This window comes from Mus caroli, unplaced genomic scaffold, assembly GCF_978045245.1.
Source record: "Mus caroli unplaced genomic scaffold, Mus_caroli_1 scaffold_2, whole genome shotgun sequence".
Taxonomy (NCBI): Eukaryota; Metazoa; Chordata; class Mammalia; order Rodentia; family Muridae; genus Mus; species Mus caroli.
The window spans coordinates 156,071,127-156,091,777 of record NW_028227257.1 but is presented as its reverse complement, the minus strand read 5'-3'; the positions used below and the strand labels follow the sequence as shown (position 1 = coordinate 156,091,777).

The window sequence follows — 20,651 nt, the reverse complement described above, 5'->3', positions numbered from 1 at the left end:
TGGTTGCTGGGAACTGAACTCAGGACCTCTGGAAGAGCAGCCAGTGCCCTTAACCGCTGAGCCATCTCTCCAGCCCTTAATTGTTAATTGATATAGGAAAACCTAGCCCACCATAGCACCATCCACAGACTGGGCCCTGGACTACAGAAAGACAACTAAAAGCAAACAAGTAGGCAGGACAGGGGTGTTTATTTCTCTCTGCTATTGGTCACAGATATGAAATGACCAGCTGCTTGAGATCCTGCCTTGGACTTCTGAAAAATGATAGTCAATAACCTAGAATTTAAACCCTTTCCTCCCTTAAGATGCTTTTTGTTAGTGTGCTTTATCCTGGCTACAGAACTAAAACCAGGAATCCACTCACAGAAAGCAACATAAATAAGACTGACACTACAAAACAAGTAAGTCACTACTGTGTAGACAAGCTCACTAACAAGGCATGAGACAAACCTATCATGCAGATCTAAAACAGAAGTGCGTGTGTGTGTCTGTCTGTCTGTCTGTGTGAGCACACGCTCATGCATGCATATACATGTGTCTGTTCAGGAATGGGAGAAATTAAAAATTATACTGTAACCCTAGATAAATTCCAAGAAACTGCAAAGGCTGGGAGAGGGAAAGGTGTATACAGCAAAGCCCCCCCCCCCCCCCCATCTGGTAAATTCACCTTTACCTTCCCTTAGCAGCTCAGTTTTCATGCAGCAATCCTGCTTGGTCTCTTGTTTGGCCAGAACTGCCTGCTGGAGGGGGAAGAAAAAAAAAAGACAATGGGCATCAACTAGGATACATCAGGGTCATCTTCAAATCAAATCCATTACAAAAGTTCTCATCCTTCCACATAGGGTTTACTAGCCCACCATTAGCACAATCCCCTCCAGGAAGAGAACTAACATCCAGAAAATAGTCCCCAGGAGAATATGCCTAGTCTGCCAGCTCTGAACAGCACTCCTGTTTGTTTGTTTGTAATATTGTTTTTGTTTTTTGAGACAGGGTTTCTCTGGATAACAGCTCTGGCTTTCCTGGAACTCACTCTGTAGACAAAGGCTGGCTTGGAATGGGATTAAAGGCACATACCATCCCCACCCCCACATCTGAACAGGATTCTTTTCTTTCTTTCTCTCTCTTTTCTTTTCTTTTCTTTTCTTTTTTCGAAACAGGGTCTCTCTGTGTAGCCCTGGCTGTCCTGGAACTCACTTTGTAGACCAGCATGTCCTGGAACTCAGAGATCCACCTGCCTCTGCCTCCCAAGTGCTGGGATTAAAGGCACTTGCCCAGCCTGAACAGGATTCTTTTTTTTTTTTTTTTTTTTTTTTTTTTTTTTGGTTTTTTGAGACAGGGTTTCTCTGTATAGCCCTGGCTGTCCTGGAACTCACTCTGTAGACCAGGCTGGCCTCGAACTCAGAAATCCGCCTGCTTCTGCCTCCCAAGTGCTGAGATTAAAGGCGTGCGCCACCACCGCCCGGCCTAAACAGGATTCTTAACAATGTGTTTAAATCCTTCTTACATAGTTAAAAATCTGAAGTGCTTTGGTTCTATTACAGCAATTTACTTTGATATAAATCTGTTAACTCTTCATTTACCTTAAAATTCATTCTGTAGCCGGGCGGTGGTGTCGAACGCCTTTAATCCCAGCACTTGGGAGGCAGAGGCAGGTGGATTTCTGAGTTCAAGGCCAGCCTGGTCTACAAAGTGAGTTCCAGGACAGCCAGGGCTACACAGAGAAACCCTGTCTCGGGAAAAAAAAAAAAAGTTACAGAAAGATTGAGGTCGAAGAGAGAGATACACAATGGTTATGAGCAATGTTACTCTCCCTGAGGACTGGAATTGAGTTCTAAGTACTTCATAAGGTGGTATATAACTGTTCTTTTTTTTTTTTTTAAAGATTTATTTATTTATTATATGTAAGTACACTGTAGCTGTCTTCAGATGCACCAGAAGAGGGCATCAGATCTCATTATGGATGGTTGTGAGCCACAATGTGGTTGCTGGGATTTGAACTCAGGACCTTCGGAAGAGCGGTCAGTGCTCTTACCCACTGAGCCATCTCACCAGCACAGGTATATAGCTGTTCTAAGTCCAACTACAGGGGATCCAATGTCCTCTTCTGGATACCAAGAATAATACAAGAGTATACCTAACAGTACTCAGCCACATACATATATACATAATTAAAAAAAATAACAGGTTTGGTGTAGTGGCACACACTTTTTTTTTTTTAAAGATTTATTTATTTATTATACATAAGCACACTGTAGCTGTCTTCAGACACTCCAGAAGAGGGCGCCAGATCTCGTTACGGATGGTTGTGAGCCACCATGTGGTTGCTGGGATCTGAACTCTGGACCTTCGGAAGAGCAGTTGGGTGCTCTTACCCACTGAGCCATCTCACCAGCCCGGCACACACTTTTAATCCCAGCACTCAGAGGCCAGAGAACTCTGAGCTCAAGGCCACCCTGATCTATATATAGCAAGTTCCAGGCCAGCCAGAGTTACACAGTGAAACCCTCTCAAAATAATAATAATTATTATTTAATATTATTAAATAATTATTAAATAAGAAAATTCAATTAGACACTTAAGTCACTGTATTGGTCCATGTGGAGGGATATATTATAGTTCCAAGGCCTTGAACGCCAAAATTCTACACTCTTCCTGAAACTACAAAACAGTTTCAATTTGTAGAACGGAAAGGTTTGATGCCCATCAAACTTCTGATAACCTCTAGAGGAATATTTTCTCCAAAGACGTACAAGCTTTCTTAGAGCAATCGCAATGAACCTTCAGCTAGCTCACTGCTAATTCTACTTTACCTGATCTCCCAAGAATAGGGTTATGATCTTCTCTGCACCTGAAATCTATATTACACAAGCATCTATTAAAAAAAAAAAAAACAAACCACTTAGTCCTAACGTTCTTCCCCCTAGAAACAAGCATTCCCAAACACTCCTCTTGAAAGAGCTGGCTGCCTTCGTTATACCCACAGGAGAAACACAGGCCACAGCCACTTGAAGAAAGGAGCAGGACAACCCTTTCCCCTTCCGACCCAAGGCTAGCCCACAACTCTTCCAAGAAGGACCGATAGGTGACTTTCAGTGTAGTCTAAGTCTAGGACCAGGAATTTTTAGGTGTTTGCACAGACACTTAGCGAGGGGTCCTACACCTCACAGAATCTCACATTTCCTACTCCTACAGGGAAACCAATGAATGCTTACAGCCATGTTTGCCAAGACTTGGAGTGAAGGGCAATCAGAACCACTAAGTGGTTACCTAGTCCCAGGCACATGAAACACCTCAGAGGATGTATACTGGCCCTGTCCCACACCCGTCAAGCTCAATTTGGAGTTGTGAGAGCAGGCCAACTAAATGTGGTTTTCCGTCTTCAGGCCAGGCAACGGTGACAGCACACTGACAAAAGTAAAGGTATAGAACAAACCTGAGAGAAAACCATCTTCAGCACCTTTTCAAAAGCTTGCCACCCCCTTGTGATCGGTAATGTGGATTAGTATTGGACAGGCGGGACATGTTTATGAGGGATTTTCTAGGGTAGGTTAATTGAGGTGGTGTGACAGCTCTAATTGTCAACTAGACACAATCTAGAATCACCAGAGAAGAGAGCCTAAATGTGGAACTGTCCACAATGGGATAGTGTTGGAACACAGTTCAAAGAATGGAGTCATACGAAGGAATTCTGAGTGCTTGTGAGAAAGTGTCAAAGAAACAAAGACAAGAACCTTGTGACCTCAATTTCTTCAAAAACCACAGAACTGTTCTTGGAATGTGCTTTCATGCCTTTCCCAGTTGTAGCAGATAGGAGTGAGTTACTTTAAATTATTCATTATTATTATTTGTTTATATGCCTCTGTTGGGAAACCCTGCTACTTAAGATCAAAGTCTATCATGTCAGGATAGCACCTCTGAGCTCAGCACAAAAATGGAGGTCTCACTTTTCCAGTGCAGATTCCCCTTTTCTGACCTATCTGGGAAGCCCGACCCCCACACCCTCTACCTAAAGAAGGGCACAGAGTCCTTGGCAAACCTACAAGTTCAACTTTCTCTTTCCCTCTAAAAACCCATCCAGCAATTACCTAGATTCTTGGAATGCCTCTCCCTGCAAATAAGGCATTCATAGTACTTTAAACTCTAGCCACTCTCCGATATCATATATAGCTTTTGTTTACCATGAATAAGGCATAGGCACACAAGGTGTTTCACTAAATATTGTTGGAAAAAGCTCTAAAAGAGCTGTAACACTGAAATCCTTGGAGAACACCCCCGAATCTCCAACCCCACCCTGGTACTCACTTCCCAACCAGACTGGGATCCTGAAGATCCCACCCCAAAGCCCCACCCAATCTAGACTCCAATTCCAGGTTTCCTGCGCACCCTGAGGGGGAGAAAAGAACCTGGAACCACAGCTGGTGCCCAACAAAACAGATACATATGCCTCTATAAAAAAATATGGTTTTGCCACATTAACACCTCAGTACAAAATGTCTGATCCTCTGAATAAAGTAGGCTACTGCATTTAGTTTGCCTCCTTTTTAGGCTTCACTCTTCCAGGTCCCACCTCCAGTAGAGCAGTAAACAGGATGACCTGTGAAGAACCATCTTAGTTAATACATATGGGAAGACCTAACCCTATGTGGATGGCACTATTCTTTAGGTAGGAGTCCTAAACTGTTAAAGAGTAGAAAAACAAGCCAGGCAGTGGTGACACACGCCTTTAATCCCAGCACTTGGGAGGCAAAGGCAAGTAGAATTCTGAGTTCGAGGCCAGCCTGATCTACAGAGTTCCAGGACAGCCAGGGCTACTTATGCAGAGAAACCCTGTCTCGAAAAACCAAAAAAAAAAAAAAAAAAAGGTGCTGGATAAATCTCCTATGAAAGGCAGAGAGGGAAGAACTGAAGAAAATATTTCTGCAAGTAACTGATACCCTTTGCACATTAGCCCAAGTATTTCTGTTTGTACTAGAGAACAGGAACAGGTCAGCTTTCACATATCTGCCTATGCCTAAGGATATTTCCAGAGGAGGAAAATATTAAGGGCGAGGAACTTCTTGCAATCTGTAAAAACTTGTTAATGGGGATTTTACAGCTGAGTGTGACCTCGGTGTTTTAGATTGAAGAGCAACTGAGGAGAGGCTTTTCCTGTGCCGAATGCATTAGCCAGCTGGACTTTCCTCAATACTAACAAGGCAAAGATCACCTTCCCTGCCAGAGAACAGAGACTCTGAGTTCTAGTCAAAAATAAGAAAAATGTCAATGTATTGGTTTAAATAAAAATGTCTTCCAAAGGCTCATAAGAAGTGGCACTATTAGGAGGTGTGGTCTTATTAGAGAAAGTGTGTCACTAGGGGTGGTCTTCAGGTTTCAGGTGCTCAAGCCAGGCCAAAGAACTCTCTTCCTGCTGCCCGCCAATCCAGATGTAGAGCTCTCAGCTATCTCTCCAGTACCAGACTGTCTGCATGCAGCCAGGCTTTCAACACCCCTGTGTTGATAATGGACTAAACTAAGAGTTGCTCTGACCGTAGTGTGTATTCACAGCAATAAAACCTCAACTAAGACAGAAAGATGCCACTGACTTCTGTCTCAGTATAGCTGGGCACTCGAGGGTTAGGGTTAGTACCTCAAGAACTGAGAGAACCAAGGAAATGCAAAATGTACACAGTTCTCAAAGACAAAAGAAACTTTAGCTCAGCAATCAGAGACTCAAAGCACTCCCCCGCCCCCTAAGTCTCTACACACCAGCTTTACCAGCTAATTATCAAGGAATGGGGGAGAACTCTTTCAGCATTTGAGGTTTTTATTTTCCCCTTTTGTCTTTTTGGTTTTTAATCCCTTGGCAGAAAAAAGAATCCATTCCTAAATTTGGAATATACAATTGATATCCAGAGTAGCCCAAGAAATTACATTTAAGAGATTTCAAAATCCAGAACAGATTCCCTTCTCATCTACTTAACCCTTCACTGGGCCTTTCTACTAAGAAACAAACTGAGGTCCCTCCACCCCTACTACTTCTAACAAGGGCTCCTTTAGCTGCTGCATCTTCCCAGAGAAAGCAGGACTAAGCAATGTCCCACTCGGGGTCTCCCCACAACAATCTCACCCAGACCCAGCACTGCTCCTCTGCCATCCCAGCTACCATGAAACTGCCCAGATACCATGTACGCGCAGCCTCCACAAAAGAGGCTGTAGATGCTCCAGTCAGCATGATCACAGATATAAATAAATAAGCCTACAGCTGAGTTCAGCCCAGTGCCCAAAACTTCTAAGCCCAGGACCTAGACTCTCATAAGCCCAAAGTGTCACGTGCATACTGATGCACTTTGCTTGGGGATTACTCTCATTTTAACCACTGAACTACATGGTAGGGTATTATGTGGCAATCTTCCTTCTACCCTTCTCCTATCTGCTACAGATCCCGCCCAGTGGGGAAAGGGAAGCCAGCTGTGCTGCCAGTAGAGGTCTGGAACACAGAACTCACCTGACAACCCAAACTCTATGTGCACTGGCCACCAGAACTAATGCCCTGGGCTGAACAGCTTTTCTATATCTACAGGAAATGTTAACTACACAGGAAGGATGAGCATAACAAGAATTCAAGCAATTGAACTGGCCATTATAACCAAATCTGAAAAGGATAAGTCACTGGGCAGGAAGAAAGAAAGCACCCCTTCCCATTATAAACAACCTTGAAGGTGAAGAAACAAAAACAAAATCTATATAGTTATGGTAGCACAGACCTGTAATTCCCACCACCAGAAAAGCTGAGACAGGAGAATCAGTAGTTTGAGACCAACCTGGGCTAAGAGTGAGACCCTGCCTCAAACAAAAATCTATGACTGGAATGAGTTCTGACAAGGCTGGTAGGCAAAGAATTTGATCTTTGATCTATTTAATCCAAACGACTTCAGCCAAGAGTTAGATGAAAATGTAGAGGCCAGAGGTAAACCTTGAGCAACACAACCCAATAAGTATCCACCTTGTTTTTGACACAGGGTCTCATTAATGTGTACAAGAGTGTGAACCCCATTTCCAGCATGCATGCACACACGCACGTACACACACTACACACGCACACATGCACACACACACAGGCATGCACAGTCTGCAGAGAGGTATGGTAGGTAGTATAGCATAGCATGGGCAAGCCCTGGGTTTGATTCTTATCACTATACATACAAAACAAGTGAAAGTGAAAGAAGGCTAGGCATTATGCGTATCCATATCTTGAAACCTATATAACTCAGTTCTACTCTGAGATCTACTTATTTACTCCTGTGTTTTAGCCAAACTTCATAATGAAAACCTATTATAGAGAGGGGAGAATGCCATGTGCCTCATAAATGCATCTGTTTTATGAAAATTAGTACAGACACAGTCCCACTCTACAGGACCCTGCTGAGCTACTGGCCAAGTCAGTGGCATGAGAGAACACAGTGTGGAAGAGACTACTCTAAATATCACAAAGATGCAAAAATGTTATGAGTCTGCTGGGAACATTAACAACCAAAGGAATTCTGAGACCTATCAAGAAATTACTGGTCACTTTACATTTTGCTAGCTGTAAAAACAAAATTGTGATTTGACTTTTTAACTCATTTAGAGTGTGTGTGTGTGTGTGTGTGTGTGTGTGCATGCACACGTGCCACAGCATGCATGCAAAGGTCAGAAGACAATTTGGGGGAGTCAGTTCTCTTCTTCCAACATGCGGGACTGAATTCAGAACTCAGGTAGTCAGGCTTGACAATGGGTACCTTTACCCACTGAACTACTTCACCAGTCTGACTATTCTTAAGGTTTGTTGTTGGGTTTTTGTTGTTCTTGTTTTTTCTTGTTTTTTCTATTTTTTTTTGGGGGGGGGGGAGTTCGAGACAAGGTTTCTCTGTATAGCCTTGGCTGTCCTGGAACTCACTCTGTAGACCAGGCTGGCCTCGAACTCAGAAATCCTCCTGCCTCTGCCTCCCGAGTGCTGGGATTAAAGGCGTGCGCCACCACTGCCCGACCAGGTTTGTATTTTTAACACTATATGCTGTCTTAGTCACTGTTCTATTGCTGTGAAGGAGCTCCATGAGCAAGGCAACTCTTATAAAGGAAATCACTTAACTGAGGGCTTGCTTTCAGTTTCCTAAGCTTAGCCCATTATCATCATGGTAGGGAGCATGGTGGTATGCAGACAGGGACTGGAGTAGCAGCTGAGAGCTACACTCTGATCCATAGGCAGAGAGAGAGACACTACACTGGACCTGGCCTAGACTTTTAAAACTTCAAAGCCCAGCCCAAGGGACACATTTCCTCTAACAAGGTCATGCTGTTTAAACAATGCTACATCCTAATGACGAAGCATTCAACTCTATGAGCTTATGGGGGCCATTCTTACCTAAGGGACCACATTTTCACTTTAAGGTGAAAATCTCATGATATCTCTGATATTAGACCCCTGAGTAACAACAGCAACAAAAGAGAAAAGGTCCAAAAGGAAAGAGTAAGTGTAGTATAATAAATACTGCAATCGCCACACAAATTTTCAGTTGTCCGTTTCCTACATTATTCAAACCAAATATCATAAACTTTTAATGAAAAACTAGAACTAGGGGCTGGAGATCTGGCTCAGCACTGACTGCTCTTCCAGAGGTCCTGAGTTCAATCCCCAGCAACCACATGGTGGCTCATAACCATCTGTAATAGGATCCAATACCCTCTTCTGGTGTGTCTGAAGATAGCAATGGTATACTCATACATAAAATAACTAAGTAAATAAGTCTTTAAGAAAACAAAAACAACTGGAACTAAAACACAAGATATGTAAGTGCCTTACTTCTTTGCACCAACAAAGAAAATGATAAGCACCAGGTCAGCATGGCTCAGCACTACAAAGTTGCCACCAATGTGACAGATCAAAACCTAAGCTTACAGACAGGCTGTCACCTCAGTCAAATGGAGCAACTAGATAAAATCCAGCACAGAGGGTTATGATGAGGCAACATGACATGCTGCCCATGATCGACAAGCATTCAACAGACATCTGGCACTATTATAAATCAATCTATACAAAATTCAAAGTGGCACATGCCTTTAATCCCAGCACTCAAGCAGAGGATATCTGTGAGTTCGAGGCCAGCCTGGTCTACAAAGAGAAGTCCAGGATAGCCAGGGCTACAGAAAGAAACCCTATCTCAAACCCTGACTCTCTGCCAAAAAAAAAAAAAAAAAAATTAGAATTTTTTAACATCTGCCATGTGCTAAAACAGAAACCCATCTTACCATCTTATTATTCCCCCAAACCAAATTGTTCAAAACCAAGTCCAGCCTCTGGAATCTGGCCTCACTTAGCACTACAGCCCTCATCATGTATCTGCCAAATGAAAACAATACCTTGACTCTTTGCCAAGACCTGTTCTCTTGATGTAACTTCTTCACTCTTTTCCTTTTTTTATTTTTCCCCTCCGTATCTTGAGAGGGGTTCTCACTCTATTGCTCAGATTGACCTCTTGGGCTCAAGTGATTCACCTACTTCAGCTTCACAAATGCTGAAAGACAGGTGCATTCCAGCATGCCTACCTACTATATCTCCCTCTCTAAAAACAAAAACCCTTGCAATCCCTGTGTTTGCAAGCTACTGATGGAAGACTAGACAGATAGCTCAGCAGAGACCTGAGTTCAATTCCTAGCATTCACATGGAGGGTCACAACTGTCTCAAACTCCAATCCCAATCAGTAATTCTGGCACCAACTACTGGCCTCTGCAGATACCAGGCACACACAAAGCACACAACATACACATGCAATAAAAATGTAAGTTTTTGTTTCCTACAGTATATAAACAGTATGAAGCCCAGGCAAGCAGGCAGAGAGGCATAACTCAGTCAATTCCAATACCAAGGACAATCTTCTCTGGATGCTGCACCCAGAACCCTCACATCCTGACTTTTCTTGTGCCTTTTCCCATGTCCATGCACATTACTTCCCTCGAGCTTTCTCCCCCTTAAAAGCACCTTTGCCCACCCTGCCTTTTCTTCTGCATCCAATCTACTCCCCATCAGCCAACTACAGTATCAGTTCTGCTTCTCATAACCCTGAACCAGTCTGGGCTGGTACAGCCATATAGTTTATAAAAGGCCTTGGCAGCCATGGGCATAGGGTACTGGGTCTTGGCTACTTGATCAAAACATGTTTGAGGTCTGGTGAGATGGCTCAGTGGGTAAGAGCACCCGACTGCTCTTCCAAAGGTCCAGAGTTCAAATCCCAGCAACCACATGGTGGCTCACAACCATCTGTAACGAGATCTGGCGTCCTCTTCTGGTGTGTTTGAAGACAGCTACAGTGTACTTACATATAATAAATAAATAAATCTTTAAAAAAAAAAAAAACATGTTTGAAGTTCAATCACTGCTTTCTAACCGGCACAGACTCATCGCTCACTCCCATCGAGGCACACAGTCTTCTCTGGTTCCTCCCAATGACCCTCACCTAGTGATTCACACACAAGACACTGTTACCTCTCATCCTGCCTGGCGAGAACAACTTTTAAAGCTTCTGAATTCAATAAGAATGGAAATAAAACAATGAGAACCAAGAAGCACGATGCTATATGTTCAACGAGAACAGGGTAGCCATGGCCAAGAGCAAGTCAGTCCCCATCACCACAATATGACACCTGTAGAGGACAGCTATAATCACAAAGCTGGACAACAGCAAGTGATGATGTGGGGAAACTACACCCTTGTTCACTGTTAGCAAGGACAGAAATTGGAGCCATCGATGCACAAAATAGTATGGCAGCTCCTTAAAACAACAAAAGCAGACCTGGGTCCTTCTTAGTGTGCTCTATCAGAGCACACTATAGCACTGCCTGGCCTTTGTGCTCAACAGCCTGCTAGTACTTGGGGCAGGTAGCACAATGGGGAAAATGTACAAATTGGAGGAAAACTGTGGAAAAAATAAGATGGAAAATGTTGACTTAGCATTCCTATAGCTGGCCGAACACAGTAAGAGAAAGAGAGTATAAGTGAGATCTCTGTTAAAGAACCCTGCGTAGGGGGGCTGGTGAGATGGCTCAGTGGGTAAGAGCACCCGACTGCTCTTCCGAAGGTCCAGAGTTCAAATCCCAGCAACCACATGGTGGCTCACAACCATCCGTAACGAGATCTGGCGCCCTCTTCTGGAGTGTCTGAAGTCAGCTACAGTGTACTTACATATAATAAATAAATACATCTTTAAACAAAAAAAAAAAAAAAAAGAACCCTGCCTAGGACCTAAACTTGGAATCCATGAAAAATTACAATGAGGCGTGGAATGCTGACTCTGGGCAGAAAGGGATGAGAGAATATAAAACCACAGACACACATACAAGAAAGCTGGGATCAGGTAAAGGGAGGCTTACACTGCTGAGGGAATCTCAGCATGTTTATGGAGTACAGGGCAGGAGGTAGGGGTGAGCTACTCCCAGTAGTTAGCCTCTCTAGATCAGCAGTCTCCGCTGTAGATATCCCGCAGGAGGAAGTCGCAGTTGCTAGTTTCTGCACACACTGCCACTTACTCACAGTCAGACTCCCAAGAAAAGCTTTGCAATCCCTGTTGACCTTACCTGGGAAAGGCTTCACAATCCATGTGGGGATATGGTACTAGAACACAGCATGGCTGTGCCTATGTCAACAGTACACAGTCACACAAGACTTCACTGCTTTCAGGCTTCCTCTGCTTCCTACAGGAAGTATTGCATAGTGAGGAAGAAGAGATCAAGATGAAAGGAACAAATGATATACCCCTCAGGTCTGACTTTTAATAGAGAAGGGAGAAAAACATCCATGAATCAACATATAGATGATGGGGGATCTTAGTAACAGTCTGGTGCATGAGACCATGGTAGTCAAATATGTTTCTGAGTTTCTGAGCTATCTGAGTTGGGAAGGACTTTGAGCAATAAACGGAATACTTTATCTTAGTCGCTTGTTCTATTGCTGTAAAAAGACACCAGGACTCTTATAAAAGAAAACATTTAATTGGGGGCTTGCTTACAGTTTCAATCCATTATCATCATGGCAGGGAGCAAGGAGGTAGACAAGCAGACATGGTGCTGGAGAAGTAGCTAAGACTTCTACCACCCTGATCCACAGACAGCAGGATGAGAGAACAATACTGGACTTAGCTTGAGTTTTAGAAATCACAAAGCCTACCCCCAGTAACACACTTCTTCCAACAAGGTCACACCTCCTAATCCTTTATGAATGGCTTTAAGGCTTGCTGCACAGAAGGGAACCCACATCTGATACAGTAAGCCAGGACAAAACCCAGTGGCTCAAATAGTAACAGGCCACAGAAGAGAGGCCACTAATATTGTTTTGTTAAATCGATATGATAATCCCATCAAACTGCCTTTTAAATGTCTGAGCTTACACCTACTAAACACTGTTTCTGTCAACCTCAATTTGTCATGGAAGGAAATTTCTATGTTTGCAGATGTACTGAAAAGACTCATTTTCATTTTCATTTCACCACGCACCTGAAGAGAAGTGTCTGTTGCTGCAATGAACAAAAATAATCAAACATCTATGTTACTGGCTCCAAGAATCAGGGATCATGGAAAAGGCAGCACAAAGATTCTTAACACAATGTGCTCCAAATTGAAACATCCCTTCCTAGAGGAAGGCTAGCTGACTCAGGAAGTAAACAACTCACAAGTCTCAGAAGTCCATTGAAAAGAAGATTTAAAGTCCTCTCTCCACAATGTTACAAAAGCCAAAAGGATTGGAGGAAACTTCAACGCAGGAAACTTCTCTGACTTGTCAAGCTGCCTCCAAGCCATGCAGAGAGCTCCAAGGATGCAGCTTGTGTTGCCTCTAAATAATCCGCACTCCCCTAAGTAACTGTTCACCAGATTCCTATAAGTATCTCCAACTAAGTTATTGGCTCGCCCGGCGGTGGTGGTGCACACCTTTAATCCTAGCGCTTGGGAAGCAGAGGCAGGCGAATTTCTGAGTTCGAGGCCAGCCTGGTCTACAAAGTGAGTTCCAGGACAGCCAGGGCTACACAGAGAAACCCTGTCTCGAGAAAAAAAACAAAAAACAAAAAAAGAATAAAATAATAAATCCAGGATAAAGATACAGTTCAATGACATGCCGAAGAGTTTCACATCAGTAACATAACCGCTTCCTGTAATGCTGAGTCCTGACTAAGGCTCAGGTGAAAGAAACTTTCCAGACAAAATAAACCAGTCAGTCCTCTCACAACATCTGGTAAAATGTATACAACTGCTTGAGAAGAGACTGAAAACAGGAAATCAGGAAACAGTAAGCCTATAGAAGTAACAGAAAATAAAGACAAGGAGCTGATCATGCAAGGAAATCACAAAATACTAACTTAATGAACAATCCTGAAAGGGGGGAGATGGCTGTTCTTAAGGTTTATTTCCTTTTATTTTATGTGTCTGAATGTTTTGCCTGCATGTATGGCACTCACTTGTATCACATGAATGAATATCTGGTACCCATGAAGGCCAGAAAAGAATATTGAACCTACTGGAGCCTAAGTTACAGATAGTTTTAAGTTGCCATTTGAGTGAAAGCTATTAACTGCCAAGCCATCTCTCCAGTTCAATAATAAAAGAAATTTAAGGGAAAGTAGTTTGATATTTTGTTCTATCAGTAATAATTTAAGTTCCTATGAATCATAATTATGTATCATGCATAATATGCAATACAAACATTGAATTTTAGCAAAATCCTGGTGCCTAAGGCTAACTGATTTTCAGGCTTCCAGTCTGATCCCTCTGTGCTGATGTGTTCATTATGTTAGGACAAAACCTGAGAATGTACACACTACTGATGCAAAGGCACACACTCACAGATGCGCTATGAGGCGATTCTCTAGGGAGTCTTCAAACAATTACTACCTGTCAACTCAGCCCTGCTGATGCATACTTGAAAGCTCTAATACCAAAAAGGCCAGAGGATTGTAAATGCAAGGCCAGACTGGAAAATGTAATGAGACCCTATTTCTAAATTTAAAAAAAAAAAAAGTCAGGCTGAAGCCATGCCTCTAAGCAGGTCCTCGAACACCTTCTACTTTTGATTCTGAGAAGGGATCTCAAGCTTCCCTGGAAGTAAAAACAATACAGTGGCCCCACTTTGGAACACTCATACAGTGCTTCTGTAAAACTGAAGGGTCTCAGGGTCTACAGCCACCATGGCTCAGTATATAAAGCATTTCTCACATAAGCATGGGGACCAAAGTTATGATTCCCAGGATCCACATAAATGCCAGGCAGGTGTGCTGGCCTAACTGTATTGCCAGTACTTGAGAGGTGGATATGGGTGATTTTTGGAGGAAGTTAGCCAGAGTAGCTGAATTGGTAACCTCTGGCTTCAAGTCAGATACAGATACACACACACACACACAGAGTAGCAAGCAATTGGAAAAAACATTAGCCAGGCAGTGGTAGTGCATGACTTCAATCACAGTACTCAGGAGAGAAGAGGCAGGCAGATCTCGAGTTTGAATCCAGCCTAGTCTATATAGAGTTCCAGGACAGCCAGGGATAAACCCTGCCTTAAAATCCCCTCAAGAGAGAGATTTCAAACTTCAACCCCTTTGGCATCCACACAAATGCACATGAATGTGTTCTACCACCACCCAGATACACCCAGATAAATACACATATCACAATGAAAAAAATAGTAATTTTAAAATACTGAAATGGCTAAGTAGCTAAGAGTGCTTGTTGATCAAGACCTAATAAGTTCAAATCCTAGCACCCACATGGTAGATTACCACGCTCTATAACTCCAGTTCCAGAAAATTCTATGCTCTCTCTTCAAGGCTCTGAGGGTACTCCACACATGTGAACAGACATACATGCAGACAAAACACCCATACATATAAAATAAAATAAAATTTTGAAAAACAAAAAAAATTACTAAGTCACACACAATGCGATCGCCACTAGTACTACCCTTCTAATAAACACATGTAATTTATCTCCAAACAAATAATAATCTAATACAGTGTTTCAATGACACAAACAGCAAAAAAAAAAAAAAATCATAATATCTTGTAGGATCCTGGACAATTATGTTCATCAGTCACAACTGGAGAGGAAAACCTCTAAAAATTATTCTAAAAGTTCTCATGAAACAGGAGGGATTAGAAATAGTTACAAGTAAAAATCAAAATTAAAATGTAATACAGGACCGGGCAGTGGTGGCTCATGCCTGTGATCCCAGCACTTGGGAGGCAGAGACAGGTGGATTTCTGAGTCAGTTCCATGCCAGCCTGGTCTACAGAGTGAGTTCCAGGACAGCCAGGACTGCACAGAGAAACCCTGTCTCGAAAAACAAACAAACAAACAAACAAACAAATACAATACAATACAATACAGGAACAAGCCATTCAGGTACACCTATAGTCTCAGTGTAAGACTTTAGTTAAAGAAGGATTTTGAGTTTGAGACCAAACTGAGCTACACAGTAAATACCATCTCCAAACAATAAAAAATGAAAGTATTACTTTCAGCAGGAGTCAAGAATCTAACATAAGTGACACCACAGTGTAAGGTCCTTTCGTGCACAGGCTCTTTTTTGTTAGTATGGAAGATACAAACCCCCTCTAGGTCTATACTGTAAGAAACTTAAACTAACGGCTCCACACAAAACAAATGTCCTCAGTCCAACGCCCCTGGAAGAACCGCAACAGTCCAGGTACTGAACCTGGAAGCAGGCCCATCGCCCATGACACCCCAGCTCTAAAGACACTTTCCTCATGAGAACCTATGCTCAGAGATCCACCTAAGTCTTGCCAAGTTTCCTGAACCACAGAAATTATGGGGGGAAAAAAGTGCATTGTTCTAAGAAAGAAATAAGTAAATAAAAACAAACAGGGCTTGCAATTACATCACATGTGTAAAGCAGCCATGGATTCAACTTCCAGCACTAAAAAACAGTAAGTGGGGGAAGGATCCTGTTTTAGTCAGGGTTTGTGTTCCTGCACAAAACATCATGACCAAGAAGTAAACTGGAGCTGGACAGTGGTGGTGCACTTGGGAGGCAGAGGCAGGTGAATTTCTGAGTTCGAGGCCAGCCTGGTCTACAGAGTGAATTACAGGACAGCCAGGGCTACACAGGAAAACCTTGTCTCAGAAAAAAAAAAAAAAAGTTGGAGAGGAAAGGGTTTATTCAGCTTACACATCCACACTGCTGTACATCATCAAAGGAAGTCAGGACAGGAACCCACACAGGGCAGGGACTTGAGAGGCAGGAGCTGATGCAGAGGCCATGGAGTTAGTTACCAGCTTGCTCAGCTTGCTTTTTTATAGACCCAGGACCACCAGCCCAGGTTTGGCACAAGCCACAATGGGCTGGGCCCTCCCCGCTTGATCACTAATTGAGAAAATGCCTTACAGCTGGATCTCATTGAGGCATTTCCTCAAGGGAGGCTCCTTTCTCTGTGATAACTCCAGCTTGTGTCAAGTTGACATACACCACCAGCCAGTAGAGGCTGGGCGCTTTATAAAAACAGCGGGGAAAATACTTCACAACCTGAAATGAGAAGTCCTGACTGTAAGCACAGCACTAACAGTAGGAATCATAAAACGATCATGGCTGGGAGTTAGCTCAGTCATGCAAGCACGATCCCCCAAACCCACATAAACTATGTGCTACCATGCCACATGCTGTTTTAATTCCAGCATTGTGAAGGCACATGTAGTTCTCTGGGGATTGCTAGAAAGCTGGCCTAGCAAAACTGGTGATTCCCCAGACCAATCTGAGAACCTGTCTCAAAACAAAGGATGACAGCTTTTAAAATTGTCCTCTGGTCATATAAGCACACTCCTACACTATGCACACACACACACACACACACACACGCATACACATACGTACATATGAAATTGTGACATTAAGAATCGTCCAGTTTTTTAATTTCATATATGAGTGCTTTACCTGAATCTATGTTTATATACCATGTGTGTCCAATACTCACAGAGGCCCCAAAAAAGCATCAAATAATCTGAAACTAGAGTTACAGATGGCTGTGAGATGCCTGCCATGTGGGTGAGAGGACACAAACCCAGGCTCTTAACCTCTGAGCCATCTCTCCAATCCCTACCATAATCATTTTTTAAAATGCAGTGGCAGGTGAGATGGCTCAGCAGTTAAGAACACTGACTGCTCTTCCAGAGGACCTGACTTCAATTCCCAGCAACCACATGGTGACTCACAACCACCTGTAATAGGGTCGATGTCCTCTTCTGGTGTGTACTCAGATACATAAAATAAATAAATATTAAAAGGGGGTGGGGGGCTGGCGAGATGGCTCGGCGGCGGCTAAGAGCACTGACTGCTCTTCCAAAGGTCCAGGGTTTGGATCCCAGCAACCCACATGGTAGCTCGCAACCACCCATAAAAAGATCTGATGCCCTCTTCTGGAGCATCTGAAGACAGCTACAGTGTACTTATGTATAATAATAAATCTTAAAAAAAAAAAAAAAAAAAGGTGTGCTCCACCATGCCCTACTAAGGATTTACTGATGTAATTCACTTGATTTTATTTTTTTAAATCTATGGGTGTCTGTGTACCACATGCACATTATGCAAAACAAAAGCATAGTATCTTCTTACTTTCTTCAGCATTTAAGTATCAAACTAGTGTATTTACATCACATCACATTATATTACATTACATTACACTATACTATACTAAAACATCTCGGAATAGGACATAATTTAGAGACTAGGTTTCACTCTATAGCTCAGACTAGACTCCAACTCACAATACTTCTGGTTGGAGAAGGATATGTGCGCGAACACACACACAGAGACACACTTAAATTTCAGAGAAGCAGTTGCACAGTCTATGCTATTAGTTATAAGACATGAGACTGAATCCTGATGTGGCTCTTCTTCCCCATACAGTAGGAAATAGCAGCTGCACTGCTCCTGCTGTGGATAAAACATGACTGAGGCTGAGATGCCCAGAAGGAAAATCAGAGTAAAGTCTGCTGGAGAAATCTAAAGACAGTTGACTTCCTCTATGTCTTCTGGTGTGGAATGCCTTCTTGATGAATGTGACCCACCAGAGGATACAAGAATGCTAAAAATGATTAACAAACCAAGAAAGATACTGTAATTCCCAAAAATAGCACATAAAAAATTAGATGTAAGAAAACTGCAACATTTGCACTGCCCCTGGTGTGACGAATAAGGCATGCAACTTAAGCGAGGCTGGCCACCACGCCCGTGTAAGGGACAACTTACAATAAAATAAAAATATCCTTTGTGTCGGTCTCCAAATAAGCAGAAAGAGTGAGGAGTGGATGAAACGGGGGTTCTAGCTTCCCATTTCTTATAGCTAGGTTGGTAGTAAGGAAGAGAAAATGCAAATTAGATCTATGCTAAACATTCCCTCTTGAAATCCTAAACAATAATAAAGAGAGAAGAAAACAAAGTAGAAATGACAATGAAGAAACTCAAGATGGGCGTGATGGCATGTCTTTAATCCCAGAATTTAAGAGGCAGAGGCAAGCGGATCTCTGTAAATGCAAGACCAACCTGGTCTTCAGAGTTCTAGGACAGCCAAAGCTACATAGAGAGACCTATCCAAAAAAAAGGAGAAGAAGAAGTCAGTGTGAGATTGGTGGTTCACTAAGTCATATAGAATTCTGATCACTGAAAAGTTAAGAACGTTAGTTCAGCAGGGATATCACTACTGATGTGGGGCTTTTGTGGCTATACTGAGCCTCATAGTAGGACAAGACCTTCACCAATAGAGAAGGTTCTAGTGAAGGACCTGCTGCAGTCATTGAACATCCCATATAAAAACCTGTAAGGAGCTCCTAGTGCTGGGAGGCAGCCAGTGTAGCCAACTGGTGATCTCGATCTAGGTTCAACTAGAGCCTCTGCCTCAAAAAAACTTTGATTAGGTGGAGAGTGATAGAGGAAGATAGCAATGTTGACCTCTTAACCGCTGCATGGTACGAGCTCGGGTAAAGGTACATTCCTACAAGAGTTTGACACATACAACCTTTAATAGCACTCGCAGCTATTGAGCATCAACATTTGGTTCCCAAAACCCATGTCAGCGGTTCACAACTGCCTGGAACTCAGGCTGTAGAGGATTCTACATTTTCTACATTTTCTGGCCTCCTCTGGCATTGCACAGGCAACAGACAGATAGACAGACACATACATACATACACACACACACACACAGAGGTAGACAGAGAGATATATACTTTTTTTTTTAATCTTATCTATTGTAAAGGATTTGTGAAAGAGAGTGAGTTAGTGAGCAAGGGAAGTCTTTTGACAGGAAGACAACTGCTGTATTAAGAGCATCTAGCAAGTTTTAAGGTACAAACAACAGTTCACCAAAGAGGTAGAAGAGATGCAAGTAACCTCCATTGTTGTGGAGGAAAGAAATTTTGTGAACTGGCTCAGTCAACTGCTTCTTGCAGGATAGCCACTGGTTGTCCGCAGGTGAGGACCAATCAGGGTGACTTATGGCTCTGTACCCTACTTCAGATTTACTGGTCTTCTACTAATTGAAGAATATTTGTGGCTGGGTGGATAATGGGGCCAGGTATGCCCTGGTTCCTAGCAGGACTTATGAGCATCAAAGGCAATGGGCAACAGTGGACAGATACGGAGATAAATGATAAATGTGAAAAAGACTGAGCTGAGCTTGTCTTGGTAAATATTCTCCCCCAAAGTATGCCATGTGCGTCTCTCCTTCTGGAAAGTTGCCAGGTCCCAGTGATCCCTTCCAACAGCCAGATGCAGCCAATGGAGAGGCTGTGGCAGGCATGAAAAGCGTGTGAGACCCTCAGAGCAAGAACGAGCACAAGCAGAGAAGCACACGCATGACCCTAATTTCACTTCAGCCCTGGCAAGGCAGAGAAACACTAGCTCACTCTCTTTTTCTTTTCTTTTTTAGACTATCCCATTATCTGCTGAATTCCAAGACCAATTGAAACTTGCTTGGAATGGATAGCAAAAGAGCCTTCACAGATGGTTCCCCACTTTGTTTTTAAAAAGTTTCACTAACACTAACCACTGAATGTATTACAGACTTAGGAGTGCATCTGAAATACACACAAAAGCATCTAAAGGAGTGAGGATGGGCAATCAGTCCATATGGGGATCAGAAGCCAGGTGACTGTTAAACTGTACACTTTATGGATAGGTAAGGCATAGAAGATAGCTGATAAAGAGACTTAGAAAATCTTACAAAAGCTTGTCCCTCTAAGTGTTAAAACTGATTAAAAACTTGAAAACACCCCTACAAGCCATAAGGCTACTGAATAAAAATCCAAGTGCTAGGAATAGATTGCATCCCTGAATTATTAGCCAGAGGCCTCAAAGGCTCCACATATCAAACAGGTTATTGCCAATGAGTCAGTCAGTAACATACCAAAACTAGATGATAAGACCCTATTGGGGCCTAAGACAGCACAGGGACATGAATAAATATTAGGACTGTTGACTGGCTTTTGTAGTCATAAAAGGAACTGTGCAGGCTATTCAGCTATGTGTTAGTGCCATCAGCATACCAAGCGTTATATTCCCAATGATATAATAAAGGCACAACTACTGTGGGTACAATCAACTATTTTCCAGTTGAATTTAAGACCTACTCCAATGGAACCAATGTTTGGA

The 20,651-nt window shown here is 42.7% G+C and overlaps 1 protein-coding gene across 6 annotated transcripts in view; it reads right to left on the bottom strand.

The window, feature by feature from the left end:
• The window catches only part of Ehmt1 (euchromatic histone lysine methyltransferase 1), a 134,644-nt gene that overhangs the window by 96,651 nt on the left and 17,342 nt on the right, over positions 1-20,651 (bottom strand). For 5 of the 6 annotated variants that reach the window (XM_021185967.3, XM_029469706.2, XM_029469711.2 and 2 more), the window contains exon 2: positions 674-740. In XM_021185967.3, the coding sequence (XP_021041626.1) occupies positions 674-740 (67 nt within the window). The remainder of the gene's footprint in view (positions 1-673; positions 741-20,651) is intronic. The other variant, XM_029469690.2, reaches the window with a different exon arrangement.